The 21,070-nt window shown below is 36.0% G+C and overlaps 1 protein-coding gene across 1 annotated transcript in view; it reads left to right on the top strand.

Annotated features, from left to right (window-relative positions):
• CUNH8orf34 (chromosome unknown C8orf34 homolog) overlaps positions 1-21,070 on the top strand; it is a 334,852-nt gene that overhangs the window by 49,689 nt on the left and 264,093 nt on the right. The window contains 2 exon segments of the mRNA XM_037505640.1: positions 14,066-14,207; positions 17,003-17,134. Coding sequence (XP_037361537.1) covers positions 14,066-14,207; positions 17,003-17,134 — 274 coding nt within the window.

Below are 21,070 nucleotides of genomic sequence, written 5' to 3'. Positions count from 1 at the left end.
TCAAGGGCTTTTATCATGAATGGGTGTTGCACTTTGTCGAAAGCTTTCTCAGCATCTATTGATATTATCATATGGTGTTTATATTTCTTTTTGTTGATGTGTTGGATAACGTTGATTGATTTTCGGATGTTAAACCATCCTTGTGTCCCTGGAATGAATCCTACTTGGTCGTGGTGAATTATCTTATGGATACATTGTTGGATTCTGATAGCTAAAATTTTATTGAGGATTTTTGCATCAGTGTTCATTAGGGAGATTGGCCTGTAGTTTTTCTTTTTTGTGTTGTCCTTGTTTGGTTTTGGTATTAGTGTAATGTTGGCTTCTAGAACGTGTTTGGTATTGTCCCTTCCTTCTCAATTTTTTGGAAGAGTTTGTGAAGGACACGCACTAATTCGTCTCTGAATGTTTGGTAGAATTCATTTGTAAATCCATCAGGTCCTGGGCTTTTGTTTTTGGGGAGGTTTTTGATTACCATTTCAATTTCGCTGTTTGTAATTGGTCTGTTTAGGAGTTCTATTTCTTCTTTATCTAGCTTTGGGTGATTGTAGCGTTGTAGGAATTTTTTGATCGCCTCTAGATTTTTGAACTTGTTTCCATATAACTGTTCATAGTAGTTACTGATTATTCTTTTGATTTCTGCTGTGTCCGTTGTGATTTCTCCTCTTTCATTTGTGATCCTGTTTATTTGTGCTTTCTCCCTTTTTTCCTTTGTGAGCCTGGCTAGGGGTTTGTCTATTTTATTGATTTTTTCGAAGAACGAGCTCTTGGTTTCATTGATCTTTTGGATTGTATTTTTAGTTTCAATTTCATTTATTTCTGCTTTGGTTTTTATTATTTCTTTTCTTCTACTGGTTTTGGGGTTTTTTTGTTGTTCTTTTTCTAGATCTTTGAGCTTCAAGATTAGGTTGTTTCTTTGAGTTCTTTCTTGTTTCTTGATGTGAGCCTCTATTGCTATATATTTTCCTCTTATTACTGCTTTTGCTGCATCCCATACATTTAGGATATTGGTGTCCTCCTTGTCATTCAATTCAAAGAATTTTTAATTTCTTCTTTGATCTCCTCATTAGTCCAGTGGTCTCCCAGTAGTGTGGTTTTTAGTCTCCATGAGGTAGCAAAGTTCCTTGCCTTCTTTTTCTGGTTTATTTCTAGCTTGATGCCTTCATGGTCAGAAAAGATGGTTGGTATGATTTCAATCTTGGTGTATCTGTTGATGTTTGTCTTGTGCCCCAGTATGTGATCGATCCTGGAGAATGATCAGTGTGCGCTTGAGAAAAATGTGTACTCCGTTTTTTTGGGGTTTAGTGTTCTATAGATGTCTGTTAAGCCCAAATGCTCTAGGTCCTTATTTAGAGCTTTAGTTTCTTTACTTATTTTTTGTCTTGTTGATCTATCCATTGTTGATAGTGGTGTGTTGAAGTCTCCCACTACGTATGTGTTTTCTCTGATGTCTGTTTTCAGAGAGGACAACAGTTGTCTGATATATTTTGGTGCTCCTTCGTTTGGTGAGTATATGTTAATGAGTGTTATTTCTTCTTGAAGTATTGTCCCTTTGATCATAATGTAGTGGCCATTGGGGTCTCTTTTTATTTTTTTGAGTTTGAAGTCTGTTTTATCTGATGGATATCTTATTCTTTATAGTGACCAGACTACATGTTTTAAGCGGGGAAAGCTTTGTTACTCCCTTCCTTAACATCATTTATTGACTTTGTTCTCCATTTAAAGTAATATTCCACTTACTTAGCTCATAAGGTTTTGAAAGCTCTAGCATTTACTTACCCCTTCAAATCACATACTACTCCACCCCTACTACCATTTGACAACTCTATATATTATACTAAGCTCTTCAGTGGCCAGGAACCTTTGCATTTACTATCCTTTTGCCTAGAGTGCTAACTTTTACAATATCTGGTATGATTTAACTTTCAGGTCTCAGACAAATATCATTTCCCCAGAGAGGCATTCTTGATCACTCTATGTAATATATCCCACCCCCATTTGCCTCTAATGTGTTTCTCTACCCCAAACCACCATAGATCCTCTATTTTATTGATTGATTTGTTTGTCTTACTCTTCTAAAGATTATAAACTCCCTGTACTTTGGATCGTGTCAGTCTTAATTATTCTGAGATGAGTGACTACTATGAATATGTGATATGAAAGTAGAAGATGTATCTGGGAAAACTTTGATACCTGTAAAGTCTAGAACACATTATCATAGAGCATCAGCAAATTGGATCAGTTTTTTAGACAGTTTTGAGTATTAAGACAGGAAGTATGATTTTTGTTTTTTCAGGTAATTGCAGCTACAGCAGGTTTTTGGCAAAGTTTTTGACATAATTTATTCATTTGTTCCTTCTTTCTTTTAGCCAATGTGCCAGGAACTGTTCTTTGATCTTGGGAAACAAAGATGTTTAAGACATGTTTCCTGACCTCAAGAACTCTTCAGAGAGCTGCACTGGTAAACACATGCTTTAATACAGTGAGTTGAGTGTTGTCGAGGGTTGTATTCATGATGTTATTCAAACCTTTATTAGGCCTAACTAAATCTTCTTGGGACTGATCAGAGCCAGATATATCTATCTATCTATCTATATATATATATATAATATAAATTCCATGTGGTTTCTACTGTGTTGGTCATTGGTCACTTGTTTGAAGCTATTTAATAGGGTTCTGTGAAATCATTTGCAGAACCAACAAACTTATGGGTAGTTTGATTTGTAAGTACTGGTAGCATCAAAGCCTTAGGCCATTCTAGTCCCTGCTACAAAAAGAGAGATGTTCCCTCAGTGGCAGCAAAAAGCCCTAGACCAACCTAGCCCTGGCTTCACAAGTGAGGACATCAGCAGAGAATACTATTAACCTAGCAGCAGAATCAAAGTGATTCCAAATGTGATAAGAGACCAAGAGTCAGAGGCTTTTTCTATCTCCTCTGTGCAAGGTTACCCATTGATATCAGTTGGCTCAGGAAAAAACTTTGGTTTCCATTGACTCAGCTGCAGGGATTGAACTGCAGTTTTAGAGAATCAGAAGAACAAAGTAGAACACGATAGTGTGCAAGAATTCGAAATAATAAGCTGTTACTTGATTGAAACTCTATAAAGTAAGGTAGACACCACATGCTAAATAGGGGACTGCCATTAAAATAAATGATTGTCAGTAAATATATGATCAAGACTTTCATAACATTAAAAAGAATGTCCAGGAAATACACTCACACACACATATATAACCACTTGTCAAATTAAGAATCATGAAAACCACAATTTGAATGAAAAGCCAATATTGGAGAAGAATTGGATGTTGAAACTATCAGGTAAGGATTTTAAAACAGCTTCATAAAAATGATTTAACAATCTGGGCCTCCCCGGTGGCGCAGCGGTTGAGCGCTGGGTTGCGAGGCTGCCCGCTGCCTCTGCGGCGCCGGTTCGATTCCCGGCTGCTCCCCGGCCACCGGAGGAGGGTCCCACATGGCGTGCAGACCTCTCCTGCCGCCCGCTGCTCCCCTCAGCAGTGTACTTCGGTCCTTCTGCCTGCTCTGCTCCCCGCTCTGGCTCTGGTGAATTCTCTCACCCTCCCGCGCTTCTGACTGTACCCAGTGCATGTACGAACAAACAAATAAATAAATAAAAATAAAACATGCCTCTATAAAAAAAAAAAAAATGATTTAACAATCAATTTCAGAGTGATAGCGGCAGATTGATAAATAAAGTGTCCTTGTTTCATAGCCATCTCTTAACTCACCAATAATATATTGACATTTGACATTCATCAAGTGCCTTTGTGGGAGTTTTGGGGCCATTTTAATAACATATATTCTTCCAATCCATGATATGGAACATCTTTCTATTTCTATGTTTCTTTTATTATTACTTTTCATAGTGTCTTACAGTTTTCAGTGTATAGCTCTTTCACCTCTCTTGTTAAATTCACTTCGATGTATTTTGTCTTTTATTGGATATGGTAGTATATGGAATTGCTGTTTAATTTCTCTTCTAATTCATTCTTTACATATATAAATGCATATATATATAAATTGCATTATTATATATATATAGACACTTTACTGTATTCATGTATTATGAAATCTCAATTTTGATTGAGAATAAGTGTGTTTGGGAAGATCCTGGGCAAAGTCCTAATATGGAGGAGGTCAACCACCTAGAGGACAAACTGAATTCTCTGAATAGAATATTCTGACAGGAAAATATCAAAAAGACATTTATCCCCTTCTCACTTGTGCATGGAAACATAGATGCTGCACTGCAAACATTTTTTGCCAAATCCAAAACTCATAAAAGAGCTTAGAAGTGTAATGAAGTAGAAAAATATCCCCGTTTACTTCCATTCAGAAAAATGGAGTGAGAGATAATGCGAGCAGAAAGCTTGGGGTTCTCCTGTAGGTGGTAATTAACTAGAATTATGGCAATTGGGAATGGTGACATTGAAATGTAAAGTAATGCTGTTTCAGAAAAACAAACGTTTTGTGATTACTGAATTTCCAGTAGACATCCTTTCATTTATTTATTGACAATCCAATGCCCATTATCTGTCTTTTTATGAAATATAGTTGAATGGTATTGGTGTTTGGAAGGTTGGAATCTCAGATGCAAATTTTTAATAAGATCTAATTAAAAACCAGAAAACTGAAATATATGCAGATTTATATGAATTAATTCAGACATCAGCTCCTAATGCCAATTTGGAACTAAAATAACATTCTACAGATGATAATGTGGCATATGCAATTAATATTTAAGATGCTGAATAAAAAATAGGTGCTGAGTAAAAAATATATCAGATTGACACCACCTCCATTATTAATAGAGAACACTATCTTGCATATTTATTGATTTAACAAAAGAGACTAGTAAGATTAAGTCAGAAATTTTGGAAATGGTTTTAATTTGGTTTCCTGCTAACTTTCTCCTGATGTTAGGAGGGTCACTAGTAATACTTACCACTTATGGAGATAAAGTAAAAAGTAACCTAAGTATTTCAATAAGTAATTTTTAGGCAGAATGTTATCCTGTCTGAATGCTTTGGACCCAAAGCAAGAATTCTTAAAGCTTTGAGGGTCAGTCCATGGATTGGTAAACACCCAGGGATGTTACATAAAATTTGGTATTTGTGTGCACACATCTGCTTTTTTGTTTGTTTGTTTTTGACCAAACAGTTCCATGGCTCTCACCAAATGAAATAGATCTTGTATTAAAATAATTTCTACTGTTGTCTGATTAATAATAATGACTCACTGAAGAGTTATTAACTCACTCATGGTTATGCTTTTATCTAGTGGACATTAAAATTAAATGTATATTGAGACAATCAATATCACTATTTAGTTGGTATTCATTCTTCCACTCATTAAGTGTGCCAATATTCTATATAGTACAAGGTTGCCTGTTAGTAGTTATAGTTCCTTAATTTCCAGTCATCCTTTTTTGTTGTATAATATAAATTTGCACCCATTAATTAGTTATTGATATCTCTAGATTGATTTTTTCAAACATTTAAAGATGAATTTTATCTTCATATGCATTTATATTTTAAAAATAAATTTATTTGAATTCATACTATTAACAAAATTATAATTAACAAAAAGAAAAAAAGGTTTATATCAATATATAGTATACTCATGAAGTTCAAGACTATAGTTAGTATAAGCTACATTAAGAGAATATTTGTTAGTTTTATTATCAGATAAAAGCAATAAAGATACAATATGCATTCATAGCATCAAAAGGTATGCTATGAAAATATATGTGATAAAAATGATTATGACAATACTAGTGATAACAAATGTAAGTATATAAAATATATGATCTAAATCTATAAAAGTAATAGTAGACATCAAAATATTACCTAACACTTAATTTGAGTAGATCATTAAGTGTTCACTCAGGAAAACAGAAACCATTCTGTGTCTGGGTCATATAGTGTTTAATACAAATGAGTTTATATGATTGTTCAGATGATGGAGAGCTAGAAGTTTGGGGCACAGAGATCAGAGATATGCTACTAAAAGTAGGTGAGAAGAGTTGATTCCAAAGCTCTTACATGCAGCAGGGAAGCAGGTCATTCTCAGTGCTTGCCTGGAAGCTGCTGCCGAAGCTGCAGTTCTCCAATATTTTTGTAGAGTTCTCACAACTATCTCACAACTGATCTGTAGTGGAGGTCTCCACAAATTTGCTGGGAAGCTGATTTCATCTGCCCTCACATCTGCCTGCAATTGACTCCAGAGAAAAACTTTTTCTGCATCGTTCTACTTTGTAGGTCTTCTATAAATTCCCCACATTGCAAAACTCTAAACCAGATTATATAAAGACAATTCTGGGAAATTGCTCCCAGCCTTAGAACGAAATGTTAGATAACCCATTACAGTAGGCTACATATATCCCAAGCACCTAATAAATGTCTTGCTTTTATTATCTTATTTAATTCATCCTGGTAACCCCATGTTGAAGGTACTATTATCATTCACATTTAGTAGATGAAGTATCGAATGTTAAATTGATAAAAATAAAGGCCATCACCTTGTCTCCCCAACAGTCACATAGCCAGTAAGTAGAAGATCAGTAATTTAAAAAAAAAAAAAAAAAAAAAATTGGGCCTCCACGGTGGCGCAGTGGTTGAGCGCTGGGTTGCGAAGCTGCCCGCAGCCTCTGCAGCACCGGTTCGATCTCCGGCCACCGGTTGAGGGTCCCACATGGCACGCAGACCTCTCCTGCCGCCAGCTGCTCCCCTCAGCAGTCTGTCTTCTGCTCCCTGCTCTGGCTCTGGTGAATTCTCTGACCCTCCCGCGCTTCTGACTGTACCCAGTGCTTGTATAAATAAATAAATAAACCTTTAAAACAAAACAAAACAAAACTAAAAGTTGTCCATCTGATTTCAAAGTCTTGGTGTCTAATCACCGCCTTATCCTGTACCATCCATTGCCTTTCATTTACATGATTAATATTATTGATATTTTTATCAGCACACATTGGTGGGCTTTTAAGGATACCACTCAAGAATGCAATAACTTGAGACACTGAAGGTCAGTAAAAGCACTGTTGCTTATTGAAAGAACAGGACCTCCCCTGGTGGCGCAGCGGTTGAGCGCTGGATTGCGAAGCTGCAGGCAGCCTCTGCAGCGCTGGTTCCATCCCTGGCAGCGAGAGGGTCCAACATTGCGACAGACCACTCCTGCCGCGCCCTCTGCTCCCCCCATCGGTCTGCCTGTTCTGCTCTCTGCTCTGGTGAATTCTGTCACCCTCCCGCACTTCTGACAGTACCCAGTGCTTGCATAAATAAATAAATAAATCTTTTAAAGAAAGAAAGTGAAAGAACAAGCGACAGAGCTCCAGGGAGACTATTTCAAAGAGAAGAGGTTCTCTGGGGCCCAGCTGGGAATTATAAGGACAAGGATCTCAGTTGCCTGCGTCTTAGTTCCACTTTTTTCTCTGCTTTGTTTTCCTCATTAATTTTTCTTTGCTTTGGTTGGTCAGATCCACTTACAAACTGCCCAATGTCCCATTTCCTGGGCTTGCACTCTGGTGAAAATCTGTCATGTGCCTAAATATACTCAAAATATACCATAAACCCTAGCATCCCCACTGGAGTTCATAAGGACGCTGCAAGTCATTTTACACAGGTGTAAGGAAGGGGTGGCGGTCTTGTGGGGACCTGCAACTTCCAGAGCTTGTGGTCTCAGCAGGATGTTATGCTCTGATCCACTTGACACAGTCCTGCACAATTGTCCTCGTGACTCAGGTTTTCATCATTTGCTCCAGTTTCAACGAGCAATTTTTCCATGCTTGTTTCAATATAAGTTAAATACGAATTAAATCCTTTGTTGGTGGCACTTGCTAATATATTTTGTTTGCACATTGAATGCCCCAAATTTAACCAGCCTGTAAGTACAAACAGAATTTTACTTAATACCTATATTTTATCAGTCTCCAAGTCCTTAGCCTAAATTTTCCACAAATGTTTTTTTGCTCCAGGGCAGGAGTGTTATTACCGCTTCCACTTTTGTTTAATCTATATGTGCCCACAGCCAAAAATCTCCCAAGGATCTTTGGCTAAAGGAAAGCTTGAAAATTACTGAAGCAGTAAAAGAGGAAGGCTTCCCAAATTACAGCTTTGATTTCTGGCTGAAAAGGGGGCAGGCAAGGACATTATTAGAAGGTGTCGAGGTGGGTCCCTTCTAAATCTTCTGGCCTAAATTAGGACATTCAGTGAGCCGCAGTTCTCAGCTCTGGAGAGGGCTTTCATCACTAAGTTGGTAGGTGGGGTCCCTTATCCTCCCAGCTGGGAGCACCTCTGCACTGTGGCTTCCGTATCCCCGATGGGTTTGATGATGGAGTCCCTAGAGTGCTGTGCAGGGCAGAAGTGTGGGGTTTCTGGCGACAGACAGCGCTTCAGAGACACCGAGGTGCCCCGGCACACTGCAGTCAGCTCCCGGGGGCATGGGGGTGGGGTGACTTTCAGGGATTGGCACAATTCTCGGCCCTGGGGATGTCCGCGTCCCGGGAAGGTTTGGTGTGGGGTCCAGGGAGTCACCGCGTCAGTGGCTCTCCTCTGGGACAGTTGCGGAGACGATAGTGTCCCCGGGCAGTAAGGAGGTGTCACACACGTACCCACGTTGGGGACTCTGCTCCCCAGGCATTCTGGCGCTGCCAAAAGTCTGGGGCACTGGGGCGGGGATCCGGGGTCTCAGCCTCTTGGGTTACAGCGCCCGGGCCCGACGAGCTCGCCGGAGCCCGATCTGCGCCTGCGCGGGGCCGCCGGGCCCGCGCGAACCTGGAGGTGGCGCCATGTTGCTGCTCCTCGGCCGGCGCTGCAGTCTGTGGGCCCTGAGGCGAGCACCGCCAACCAGTGGCGAAGGAGCGGATGGCTAGGCGCACCGTCTCAATTTTGGCTTGACTCCAGGTCTATGGAATTACATGTTGTAACTACTGTACTGATTGGTAAGACTTGTAGATTAATTCACTTATTCCCTCTGGAATCCTGGTGATGTTCAGCCGCCATACCTGACTGACTTGCTGCTCTGGAACACCTTTTTTTTTGTCCTTCTGGAAACGTCCTGTGAAGCTTTATGCGGTTAGCTTTCTTTCTCCAACCTGACATTCCATTTGCTGGACTCCTTTCTTATCTCCTCTGTCAGCCCCCTCAGTTCTATCTCTCTTTGATTAAATCTTGTGTGTGTGAGTGAGAGCGGGGGAGGGAATGAAAAGGAGATCAATCTTTTTTTATTGCCAGGGGCAACTTTTCAAAACTAAAGATTTAAATTTTCATGTCTAATACTATTAATTCTTAGAAGATCTAGTAGTAGAACTGTTACAGGGCAGGGAGAGGGGCACCCCAGACCCTGCAAACTTGCCTGCTCGAAATAAGTTCTGCCAACCGCTGCACCAACACAAAACACATGAGACTTTAATGAAAAGGAACTTTAATATAATTAGTAAACAATACAGGAAAGGCAAAGACTATAGTTTCTAAATCAAACACCCAAAGTTACCCCTCCCCTCGTGGTTGTAAAAGTCCACCCAAGCAGGATTGGCGCAGAACAAGGACCCAAAGCCTGCCCCAAGTCTAAAACATCTTCCAGTGGGGACCCACAGAAAAGGATCAGAAACAACCAGACAAGGCTGGGAGGAAAAGGGCAAAATCAAGACAAAAGCCGCCACTTTCACCTCCCCACGGGTCTCACCCACATCTGTGTCAACCAGTCTTCCACCAAAAGGCAAGCACAGTTTCTTCACGTGTCTCTTGGCTCCGTCTGCCTCCTCCAGGTCTCCTTCTGGCTCTCCATCCTGCTTCCTTCCTTCCTCAGTTTCCTCTGCAGCTTCTCCTCCATGCTCAGCTCTACCCTTCTCTGGGTGGGGCAGAAAACCTGGAACCACCCCCCTTTCCTGGGGACCACCCTGTTACAGAAATAGAAATACTTAAAACTTAAATGGAACCATAAAGACCTTGAATTTCTCCTTGAGGTAATAGGTGAGAAATAGACACAGTTACTTGATTTTATACTGTTAAAGTGACAGTAAATAAAACAATATGGCATTTAAAAAATAGACACGTGGATCAGTGGAACAGAATCAAAGTCAAAAAATAGTTCCACACATTTATCACTACTTAATGTATAATAAAGGAGCCAAGCCATACATGAGGAAAGGCAAATCTCTTCAACAAATTGAACTGTAAAAAGTGGACAGCTACTTGTAAAAGAATGAAGTTGGACCACACTCTAACTCCACATACAATCTTAAGCTAAAAGTGGACTGAAGATTTAGTCATAAAACTTGCACCAATAAGATATGTGGAAGAAAACCATTGGCAATACGTTTAATGATATCAATGAGAAGTATGCCTTTGGAGACGCTACCCTTCTGGCAAGGGAATAAAAATAAACTATTGTGATTATCTTATACGGTGAAAGAAAATATGTCAGTTGAAAAGACATTCTACTAAATGGGAGGAAATATTTATATATTATACAACTGACAGGGGTTAATAAAAGATAAACAAAAATCTTATGCACTTTAACCACAAAATCCTCAGACAACCCACTTAATAAATGGGTAGCAGATCTGAGCAGACAGTTCACCAAAGAGAATATCCAGAAGATGTTCATCATCACCTTCGATAAAGAAGATGCATGTCAAAATCACAATGAGTTATTCATTTTATACTGTGTGAATTGCACACATTGAAAAGACCTCCAGAAAGTGCTGGAAAAGAGGCAGAGAAAAAAGAGCTTAATGTATTTTTGGTGGAAAGCCACTTCGCAAAATGATCTGGATTTGCCTTTTAAAAATAAAAATGGAAATACTGTATGACTCAGTAATTCCACTCTTGGGCATTTCAACTAAAATATATACTCTACATTGTTCATTATTTACAGCAGCATTATTTACAGTAACTAGGACATGAAAACAACCTAAGTGCGCACTGACAGAGACTTGGATTAAGAGGATGTGGTTTAATCCAAATAATGGAATGCTATTCAGCCTTAAGAAAAGAGGAAGCATTGCCATTTACAATGAAATGAAAGGAGTTTTAAGGAATTATGTGTAGTATAGCAAATCAAAATGACAAAGATAAATACTGGACATTTTCATAAGGATGATTTGACAAAGCAAAATATTTGCAAAGGCTAATAGATACTAGTAAATGAAGTTAAGTTTTTGAGCTTAAGAAGAAGGAGGGAGACAAGGTTAAAGGGTGTAAGGGATTATTGTGAGAGATAAATAAATAAATAGAAGAGGAAAAACAGGCCTAGTTGTCAACCCACATTCTAATGGTGATAACTGTTTGGAGAGAGGCTGAAAAGCTCAGTGAAAAGTGAGCAGTCCAGAATGAGGGGAAGAAGAGTATTGAGAAAGGTTTCAGGAAAGCTTGTAATAGAAGAGGCAGGGAGAGGGCGGCAATTGTATAGTGGCGCCAGAGTTGTCTGAGCTCCATGGATCCTTGGGGGTCCTGTTTCTAGCAGCCTGTTTAGGCCAGGGTAGTGCTGAGTTCTAGAATAGCCTGGTATACTTGGGGTTCATGGGAGCGCAGGTATTACTGGGAGTATTTCATACCAGGGTAGTACTGTGGTCTTGGGGGTTTTGGAAACACCAGACATCCAGGGGAACAATTTTTTTCACATCTGAGAAAGAGGTTTCTGTCAGGTTTAAGTCCTCAAAATCATTTAAATCCTAATATGAGTGAATACATGCAATAGGTATGAGGCAGTTTAATTTCTTTTATAAATACAGTGATCTAAAACTAGATTCTTGTCCAACCAGGATACCCAGCATATCCTATTGCAAACATTAACTCTTTTTATTGTGGTTATGACTGAATTTGTTCTGTGTCTTTAATCTTATATATTCCTTCATGGAATATAAGGGTATCCAAAACTGGTTACTAAACTGATATTTTAACTTAGCAGTCATTACTTGGTTTATTATGATTGTATGATACATTTTCTAAACACAATTTGGCAGCACTTCAGTTTAATGTAAAAGAAAAAAAAAAACATTAGAAATTTTCCACTTAATTTGAAAGAAAGAACGGTGTGTAAAATCTTCAGAGGTTTCGGGGTAGAAAAATTGCTGTGGCTTTAAAGCCCTGTTATCTGACCTAATTTTGCTTTATCTGAGTGCCCAATCCTGTGACAAGAGCAATCTTGTTGGTTCTTCTATTTTTCTCTCTATTTTTCTCACAGATTTTGTAATATAAATTGAATTTTAATAGAATATAGTACATTTCTTTTACAGGAGCAAATCCAAAATGTTTAAACTTGTATCCCACTGATACATAATTGGGGCTTAATTGAACATTGCATTGCTTTATCACAGTAGAGAAATGACTTCTGTGTTATAACATAATAATTGTATTTTAAATAATAGAAATAAAGAAGACTTGTGCTAACTTTTGGTTGTTTGCTTGTCTATTTTTCAGAATCTTAAAAGTTATGTTTATTTGATACATATTTTGCTTCACAGTGTTTGTGGTACAAATTCTTTACTCTTTTTCTTTTTACCAACTCTATGCTCGATATGTACATTTTTATAATACCTTGAATTATTTCATCCATGTCTCTGAGATCAACTTGTAGTTTTGTCATCTACAAAATCTATAGCCTCTACTCACATAAATCTGTGTCTTGCTAGACTATTGTAAATATCAGCAAATTTCCCTGAGGTGTCATGGCAGTAATTTCTTACATAGGAGGTTAGGTGATTATATCTGTGGAATTGAATGCTTCGTTGTTGTTTGCTGGTACAGTAAGTTCTTGAATTATTAATATTTCTCTGTGTAAATAAACCCAGCATTCATCCATTCAATAGATATTTGTCCCAGGCTGTAGGGACAGGGTAGAGATTGAACCAGGCCAGCGGTTGTAGGGCATGAGAAGAGACTGGCCTAAACAGATGAGCAAATATTAAATTAGAAAACTCTGGAGAGTGCTAAGTGCTGCAAAGGAAATAAAATAGTAAAGTGATAAAGACTTACAAAGATTGGTTAGGGTAAGCCTCTCTAAGAAGGTATCATTAGAGAAGTATCATTCAAGAGGAATGATGACAAGCCATCTGAACATCTGAGAGAAGATGTTCAAAGGATATAGGCTACCAACAAAAAAAGAAAGTGAGGGGACTGGACATTTCCAGTATCCTTTCTGTTGATACTCCTGGTATGTGATTTTCTGACCTACTCACTTTAACTATTGCCACTCACAAAATCTGAGTTTAAGATGACAATTGACAGACTAGGATTATGGACTAAAACCAGCAAGATAAAATGTGACTAATATGAAGATAAAATGAGTAACTGGGTTGATAAGACCAGTTACATAGCACAAAATAATACCCACATGGCTTGACAGCTAGTCGTATGAGAACAATCTAGGATTTCTATTGGCCACAAATTGAAGCTTACTTTTTGTTCTTCCCGACTGGAAAAAAACACTGTGTAGGTATTGCCTATAGTCCGGTATCTACCCAATTTAAAACATCATTCCCGCTATCCAAAAATGGAAGAACCTGCTTTTGCAGGTACAGAACTGTCTATTGCTGGAGCAGGAGGAGGAGGGAGGAAGTGAGGAAAGAGGGGAAGAGAAGGAGGAGTGAGTCTGATTTGTTACTTGTTTCATGCCAACAATTTTTTGGCATATTTATATATGGTTAAGAAGGTTCATTAAAAATATAATGTATACCATCACTCATCTAAACTTTAAAATTTTTAGGTTAAAATCTAGATTAAATGAATTTAGGTTAGAATTTTAGTATGCTTTTGGTCAAGTAGAATAATAAAAATAGATTAAAAAATAAATAAATATATATCAGCTTTATTATGCATTAGCTGTGTAGCATAGACAATTTACTTCTCTGCAATTCAGTTTCTTCAAAATTAGAACAATAATTAATGCCTGCAAAGAAAGATTGTTAATAAGGATTAAATTAGTTGCTGTTCATAAAGCAATTAGAGCAGAACCTAGCAATAGTAAGTGCTGTATATGAGATATTATTATTACCATTGTTATTATTATGGTGATGATCATGATGTAAGTGTACATTTATTCTACCTTTAGGAATTAATGACCAAATTAATAACTGAGACACCTGACCAGCCAATCCCATTTCTCATTGACCATCTGCAGTCTAAACAAGGACATCGTGGACAACTTCAAAGAACTTTCTCTGGATCTGCAGCCCTCTGGGCAGAAAGTGAAGGTAAATGAAAATCAAATGCAGTTAGTTTGGTATATTTAAAATAAAAATTTACAAAAGTCTTTGTGATTATAATAAGCTAAATCTACATGGTTTCCTAGGTTTTTATGTATTCATCTGTTACTTCAACCATATGCTAAAATTTGTCATAAAATATCTTTCCTTGAATTTGAATATATATTATACTTAAGAATGTGAGAATTTATGTATTCAGTCTTAATAGAAGTAAAGATTTAGAAATGTGTGAAAATATTTCACTAAGATAAATTCAAATAAATTCTGAACTTTATTTTATAAAGAATTTGAATTAAATACTTATAGCTCACTGTGTAGAAAAGCAAACAATAGATTTATGCAAAGTTTTCTTGTTGCTCAAAAGGCTGATTGTCCTCTATTTACCTAAGGCTCAATTTTATTGTATGTGTTAAGCTCAAGCTTAGGAAGATTAATTTACTCTGCACATTGGAGAACCAGCCTTACCTAGTCTAGATTAAACTCATCTCCCCAAAAAGCACTGTTGAGATAATAGGGTAAACTTCAATCTTTGATTATGACATACCTTAACTAAAAAGTCTGACTTTTTTTCTTTTAAATACTTATTTGTTGCTTTGATATTTATTTTCAAACCCAAATCTCCCATGTCTGTTGCTTATGTAGCTAACTCCTTGTCTGACTCCTATGGGAATCTGACTAATAAGACTTCACATGCTTTTCTAGGATGATAATTCTCATTTCCCTTCTGTTCAAGCTCTGTGAGATTCCATGAGGAGATTTTAGTCTTTGACCATGTTCTCATATTGAATTCCTTTTGTTTTTGTGAGTTTATCCATTGTTCTGTTTTTAAATTTGTTTTTATGGAAATATAATTGATATGCACTATGTTAGTTTTAGGTGTGTGGCATAATTATGCTATAAATATGCATGTGTGTATATTGGGTTCTTGGAAAATTCATGATGTATTTTTCCTGTTTTTCAAGCAAAAATGCATCATTATTTTCCGACAACCCAATATGTATGCATATTGTCATCTACAAAATCTACTAGCCTCTACTCACAAATATCTGCGTCTTCCTAGACTATTATAAATGTCAAAAAATATCCCTGAGATATCATGGCAGTAGTTTTTTATATAGGAGGTTAGGAGATTATATCTGCAAGGCTGAGATATCTATGAATGCTTCATTGTTGTTTGCTGGTATATACACATACACATACACATATATTGTGAAGTAATCACCGTAATCTTTTAACCTTCTACTCTTAGCAATTTTTCAAATTTGGAATACAATACTTGTTTACATAATTAATATAATTAAAACAATTTAAAAATGATAAGTTGATGAAAATGGCTTAATTATAATCTTTATAAATTTATGAAGATTTTCTGGAAAATAAATTGACAGTTTGAAGCCATGTTTCAATACAACACCAAACAGAGCAGGGTTTTGTAATTGGTTATCCCCTAAATAATGTAGGTAACTCTGGTTTCAGTCTTCCATACACAGTTATCTGCATTTTGTAGGAAACTAGCATGTGGATTTTTGGCATAGAGGACAGGTTACTCTTAATTTTCTTGGTTCATTTTCTCTTGGGAATGCGTTTAGGTAGGAGTCTCAGCTGTAGACAATCAGTATCATCCACATCATCATTAAAATCACAAAAGTGAAAGAATGGAAGAACTGGTAGTCAAATCTATAGATAAAGTAGGAGGTAGACTGGGAGAAGGCAAGTGTGAGATTGTATCTGATGCCTTAGTCTGTCTGTTTATTTAGAAGTGAGAGCATTGACAAAATAATTGTTAATTGGATAGGGGAGATTAAAGTGAATGTTGACAATTGTGAAAAATCAAGGGAAATGAAATAAGATTTGGCAAAAGAAAAATAAAAAAGATGATTAAGTGGGTCTGGGATTTATCTGAAGTTGAAGACATGAAATAGTCACGAGATTGTGATTTTTCTCTGACTGTGCCCAGAAGTACTAGGCAGGGAAGAGAGAAAGCAATTTGAGAGACCGATTAAAAATTGTGGTTGTCAACAAAAAACTATGAACCAGAGACACTTTTTGGGGGTGGGAGGCGGGAGGGGAGGGATTGGGGTCAAAATGGGGGGGTTGCAATTTTATGGGGAATATAAAAATAAAATTTATTATTTAAAAAAAAATAAAAAAGAATTTAAAAAAATTGTGGTTGTACCATGTTGAGAGTGGAAGATGGAAGAAGTTTTGCAAGAAGTTGAGGACATTTGTGAACATGTTTTCAGGTAACCAAAGCATACAGTCTGGGTTGAGAGAGCAGTGAGCAAGGTTAAGAAAAGGTGTGGACATGCAAAGAAAGCAGAGAGCTATAAGTTCTTCAGGAGGCCATTGTAAATATAGGTGTAGTGAGAATATGAGATACAGAGGTTGGAAGTTGTGATTTTTGAGATCAGGGCTTTTGAGGTAGAATGATATCAGATGATGGAATCTTTCAATGTTTTGTTACTTTTATTTACCAAAGAATACAATACTCCATGACACTCAGTTAAAGTAATGGTAATTCATGCCTTAAAGGCCCTTAAATAATTTCAGTTTAATATGATCTTAATTATTTTAATACAGAAACTCATCATATCAAATTTAAAACCCAAATTTACACAGGAAATTATGCAAGAAATATTTTTAGATATTTCCATTATTTTTGATATTAGGTAATCCACACATTTTTCTTGGTGTATCTAATGCCTTCATGGATATGTTTTTTGATCAATCTGGAAGTTACTTATCGAGTATATATAATACTATGTATGTATTTGTTTTCACAGAACATAAAGGGACAAGAAGGGATTTCAGAAACTATGAAAAACCTTGGCAGTTAACTGCAAAGAAGCCTAAGAAGTCAAAAAGTGACCTTGCTGTGTCTAACATTTCTCCACCATCACCAGAATCCAAATCATGTAAGGAAGTTTGTCATTCACATGTTATTAATGTATGTAAGTCTATGTTCTTAGCTAACTGAAGAAAAGGTAAGAATTAAAGCCAAACTTTTTGTGTTTCTATTGAGCCTAATGAGTTTCACTTTTATCTTTTATTTCATCATTAACTTTGGTCATTCATTCATGTACTATATATATATATGAATGAGCTCAATTCTCAAATAACTTAGAGTTTCCCCCTCACGTGTCATAGCCAGTTGCAGCATTGTATTCCCTTTAAAACAACAGCAACCCTACATTTAATAAAGTACATAAAAGCAAGTTAAATGTTTTAAAGGGGGAAGCTAAGGAGAATTACATTCAAAACATTTAACAAAATTTTAAATAATCCTTTACCCCTGATATTCCTGAAATCCTACTCATAACACTAAAATTCCTATACATATCCTCTTCCACTATATCTTCTCTTTCATTGCATCTTCTTTTTTCTCACTGATTTTTTTGCCAGTTTCCCCTTTGGTTTGCTTACCACTACATATGTCTATGCATGTCAAATAGCTTAGATATGCAACAAATTGTTTATTCTTGGAATACAGGAGAGCTTGAAAGTGGTTATTACACATCAATTTTTTGTGCTTGTCACAGATTAGATATTTTAATTTTAACAGAGAAAGGAGTAGAATTTTAACAGTAGAAAGGAGTAAAACTTTGAAGAATATGCTAAATAGATTCTGAATTAGAGTCATTTGTGAAAGTGACTGAAATTAATTCTTGTGTTTATTTACATTGTGGTACTTTTAAAAGCATTACATTCATCACAAAGTTCTTGCGAAAACTGCAAAATACTCAAAACATTAAATGTTCTTTAAAAATTATGACTATGCTGAAAATTATCCTGTTTCACCAGTTATATTCATAAGATTAGATACCCCCCAATTTTTAAATATAGAAGTTTAAAATATCATGTGCTATCTACAATCACATGTAATGTCCAATATAATTCCTGGCTCAATTAGTAAGTATTAAATGAAAACAAATGAGTAAAGAATAAATGAAAAATCAATCAAGTTTCAACTGTCCTATTTACCTTTCTATCCTAGGTCTGTCCATCTGTTTCTTTCTCACTCTCAATCTCAATTATCCCTTCCTCCACCCATGATAAATCTAAAATACTAAAAGCCTTATTAATTTTTAAAGGATACCTCCTGGATCTTATTACAATGAGGTAAAATGCTAAAAGACCCCTTATTCTTCAGAGCCATACTCTTAGTGGATGCTACCTAATCACAAAATATTGCTGGTGGTCTGGTGTGTATTGATATGGAAACCCACTGCATATTGCAGAAGGTTGCTTACTATGCAACATTGCTGAGAGAAATTCAAGAACTAAATAAATGGATTAATTTTAATTTAATTTATTTTTTTGTGGGGGGAGGGTTGTGTGTTTGATGCCGTGTCTCAGAAACCCTTGCTTAATCCAAGGCCAAAATAATTTATTCTGTTTTCTTTTAAGTGTTTTATAGTTTTAGCTACTAAATTTAGGTCTCCAGTCAATTTTGAGTTCTTTGTATATGGTAGGAGGTAGGGGTCCAAATTCATCCTATTGCATGTGTATATTCAGTTATCTCTTTGTTTGATAGCACTATTTGTTGAAAACACTAATTTTTACCATTTATTAGTATTGGTGCCCTTGTTGAAAATCAATAATAAATGTAAAGAATTAGTTCTATGCTTTCAACTCTATTTCAAAAATGTATTTTCTATATCTACATATAGACACCATACTGTTTTTATTACTGAATCTTAGCAGTGATTGTTATAATAGGACATTGTGAGTCCTTGATCTGTTTTTTTCCTCAAAGATTATTTAGGCTATTTGGGGTCCCTTGCAATTCCATATGAATTTCAGCATCAGCTTTTCTATTTTTTTGCAAAAAAAGAGTCATCAAGATTTTTAATAGGAAATACATTAAATTAATAGATACCTTTGGAATTATTGTGATCCTAATGATTCATGAACATAGGATGTCTTTCCATTTGTTTAGGTCTTCTAAAATTCCTTTTCTACAATGTTTTATAGTTTTTGATATGTAAGACTAACACCTTCTTGGTTAAATTTATTCTTAAGTATTTTGTTCTTTTATATGCTATTGTGGATAATATATGCTATTATTTTCCTTAATTGGTTGTTCATTTTCTTTAGAAACACCTGATTTTTCAAATGTTGATCTTGTGTCCTCTAATTTTTCAGAATGTGTTTATTGTTTATAACGATAATTTTTGTTTTATTTCAGATTTTTCTACCTAAGATCATACCACATACAAAGATAGTTTTACTTTTATTTTTCCAATTTGGGTATGGTTTATTTCTTTATCTTGCCTGATTGCTCTGGCTAGAAATTTCAATACAATATTGGAGAGAAGTGATGAAAGCAGGCATTTTTTGTTTATCCTTATCTTGGGGTAAATTTTCATTCTTTTACCAAGCTACATGATATTAAATGTTGGTGTTTTGTAAATGCCTTTTATCATGTTGAGGGGGTTCCTTTTAATTCCTATTTTATTTATTTATTTATTTATTTATTTATTTATTTATTTATTTTAAGATTTATTTATTTATTTATACAAGCACTGGGTACAGTCCGAAGCGCAGGAGGGTGAGAGAATTCACCAGAGCCACAGCAGAGAGCAGAACAGGCAGAAGGACTGAAGTACACTGCTGAGGGGAGCAGCGGGTGGCAGGAGAGGTCTGTGAGCCATGTGGGACCCTCGCTGGAGGCTGGGGATCGAACCAGTGCTGCAGAGTCTGCGGGCAGCTTCTCAGCCCAGCACTCTACTGCTGCGCCACCAGGAGAGGCCCTTAATTCCTATTTTCATGGGTATTTTTGTTAATTTTTTTGAATGTTAGATTTTGTCAAGTCTTTTCAATTAATTAAGATTATCACTTTTTTTTTCTTCATTCTATGAACAAGTGTATTATGTTGATTGACTTTTTTATATTAAATAATTTTTGCATTTATGGAATAAATCTCATTTGCTGTTGAGGTTTTTGCATTTTTATTCAAGAGATAATGTAGGATGATACAAGATATTCTTGTGATGCCTTTTTCTTTTGTGAGGGTTATCTCCTTTTCTATGTTTTTGAAAGAGGTTGGGAGGCTTAGGTGTTAATTCTTAAAATATTCGATAAAATTCACTATTGAAGCCATGTTTTCCTTGGTTTGTCTTTGATTTTTCATTGTCTTGTCAATAATTGTTTGTTTACTTTTGAGTCACTTTCAGTTGTTTCTCCAATTTTTTCCACTTTAAGTTTATTGGCATAAAATTGTTTGATTTTTTTTTTAATAATCCTTAAAAAAATCTATAAATCAGTTGTGAACTTTCCATTTTTCTTTTGCTTTTTATGTTTAGTTTTGTTTTTTGTGATCAGAGAAGATAATTTTATGATTTTAACCTTTTAAAACTTATTTAGACTTATTCTGTGGTCTGAGATATGGTCTATACTAGAGTCCATGTGCATTTGAGAAGAATGTGTATAATACTGTTGTTCTGTTGAGTTTCTGTGTATGTCTTTTAGGTATAATTGGTTTATGTAGTTGTTCAAACCCTCCGTTGATATTCTATTTTCTGGCATATTTTAAATGAAAGTGTGGTACTTAGAAGAAACCTTCAAATGAAAACATTAACATTTATAAAATTTTAGAAACAGTTGAAAATTTAAGTAATTCAAATTTATTGGTTCAAAAGAATGAGATCGACAGTATCTAAAAAGTTATTTGGAGGAAATAATACATTCATTTTTTTTAGCCCATAGATAGAAACTACTGGTAGAGACTGTACATCAGAATTTAATTAATAATAAAAAAAGAGTTTTTCAAAATAAGTTTTGTTTGTGAAGTAGTGACTGCATTATAGATGAATGGAGGCTACCCATCTCCTTGCTGCTGTGGTCAGGCT

The sequence above is a fragment of the Talpa occidentalis genome, unplaced genomic scaffold (genome assembly GCF_014898055.3).
Source record: "Talpa occidentalis isolate TD23 unplaced genomic scaffold, MPIMG_talOcc4v2.1, whole genome shotgun sequence".
Classification (NCBI taxonomy): Eukaryota; Metazoa; Chordata; class Mammalia; order Eulipotyphla; family Talpidae; genus Talpa; species Talpa occidentalis.
The sequence above is the reverse complement of the archived record's forward strand: the minus strand, read 5'-3'. Positions and strand labels throughout refer to the sequence as shown.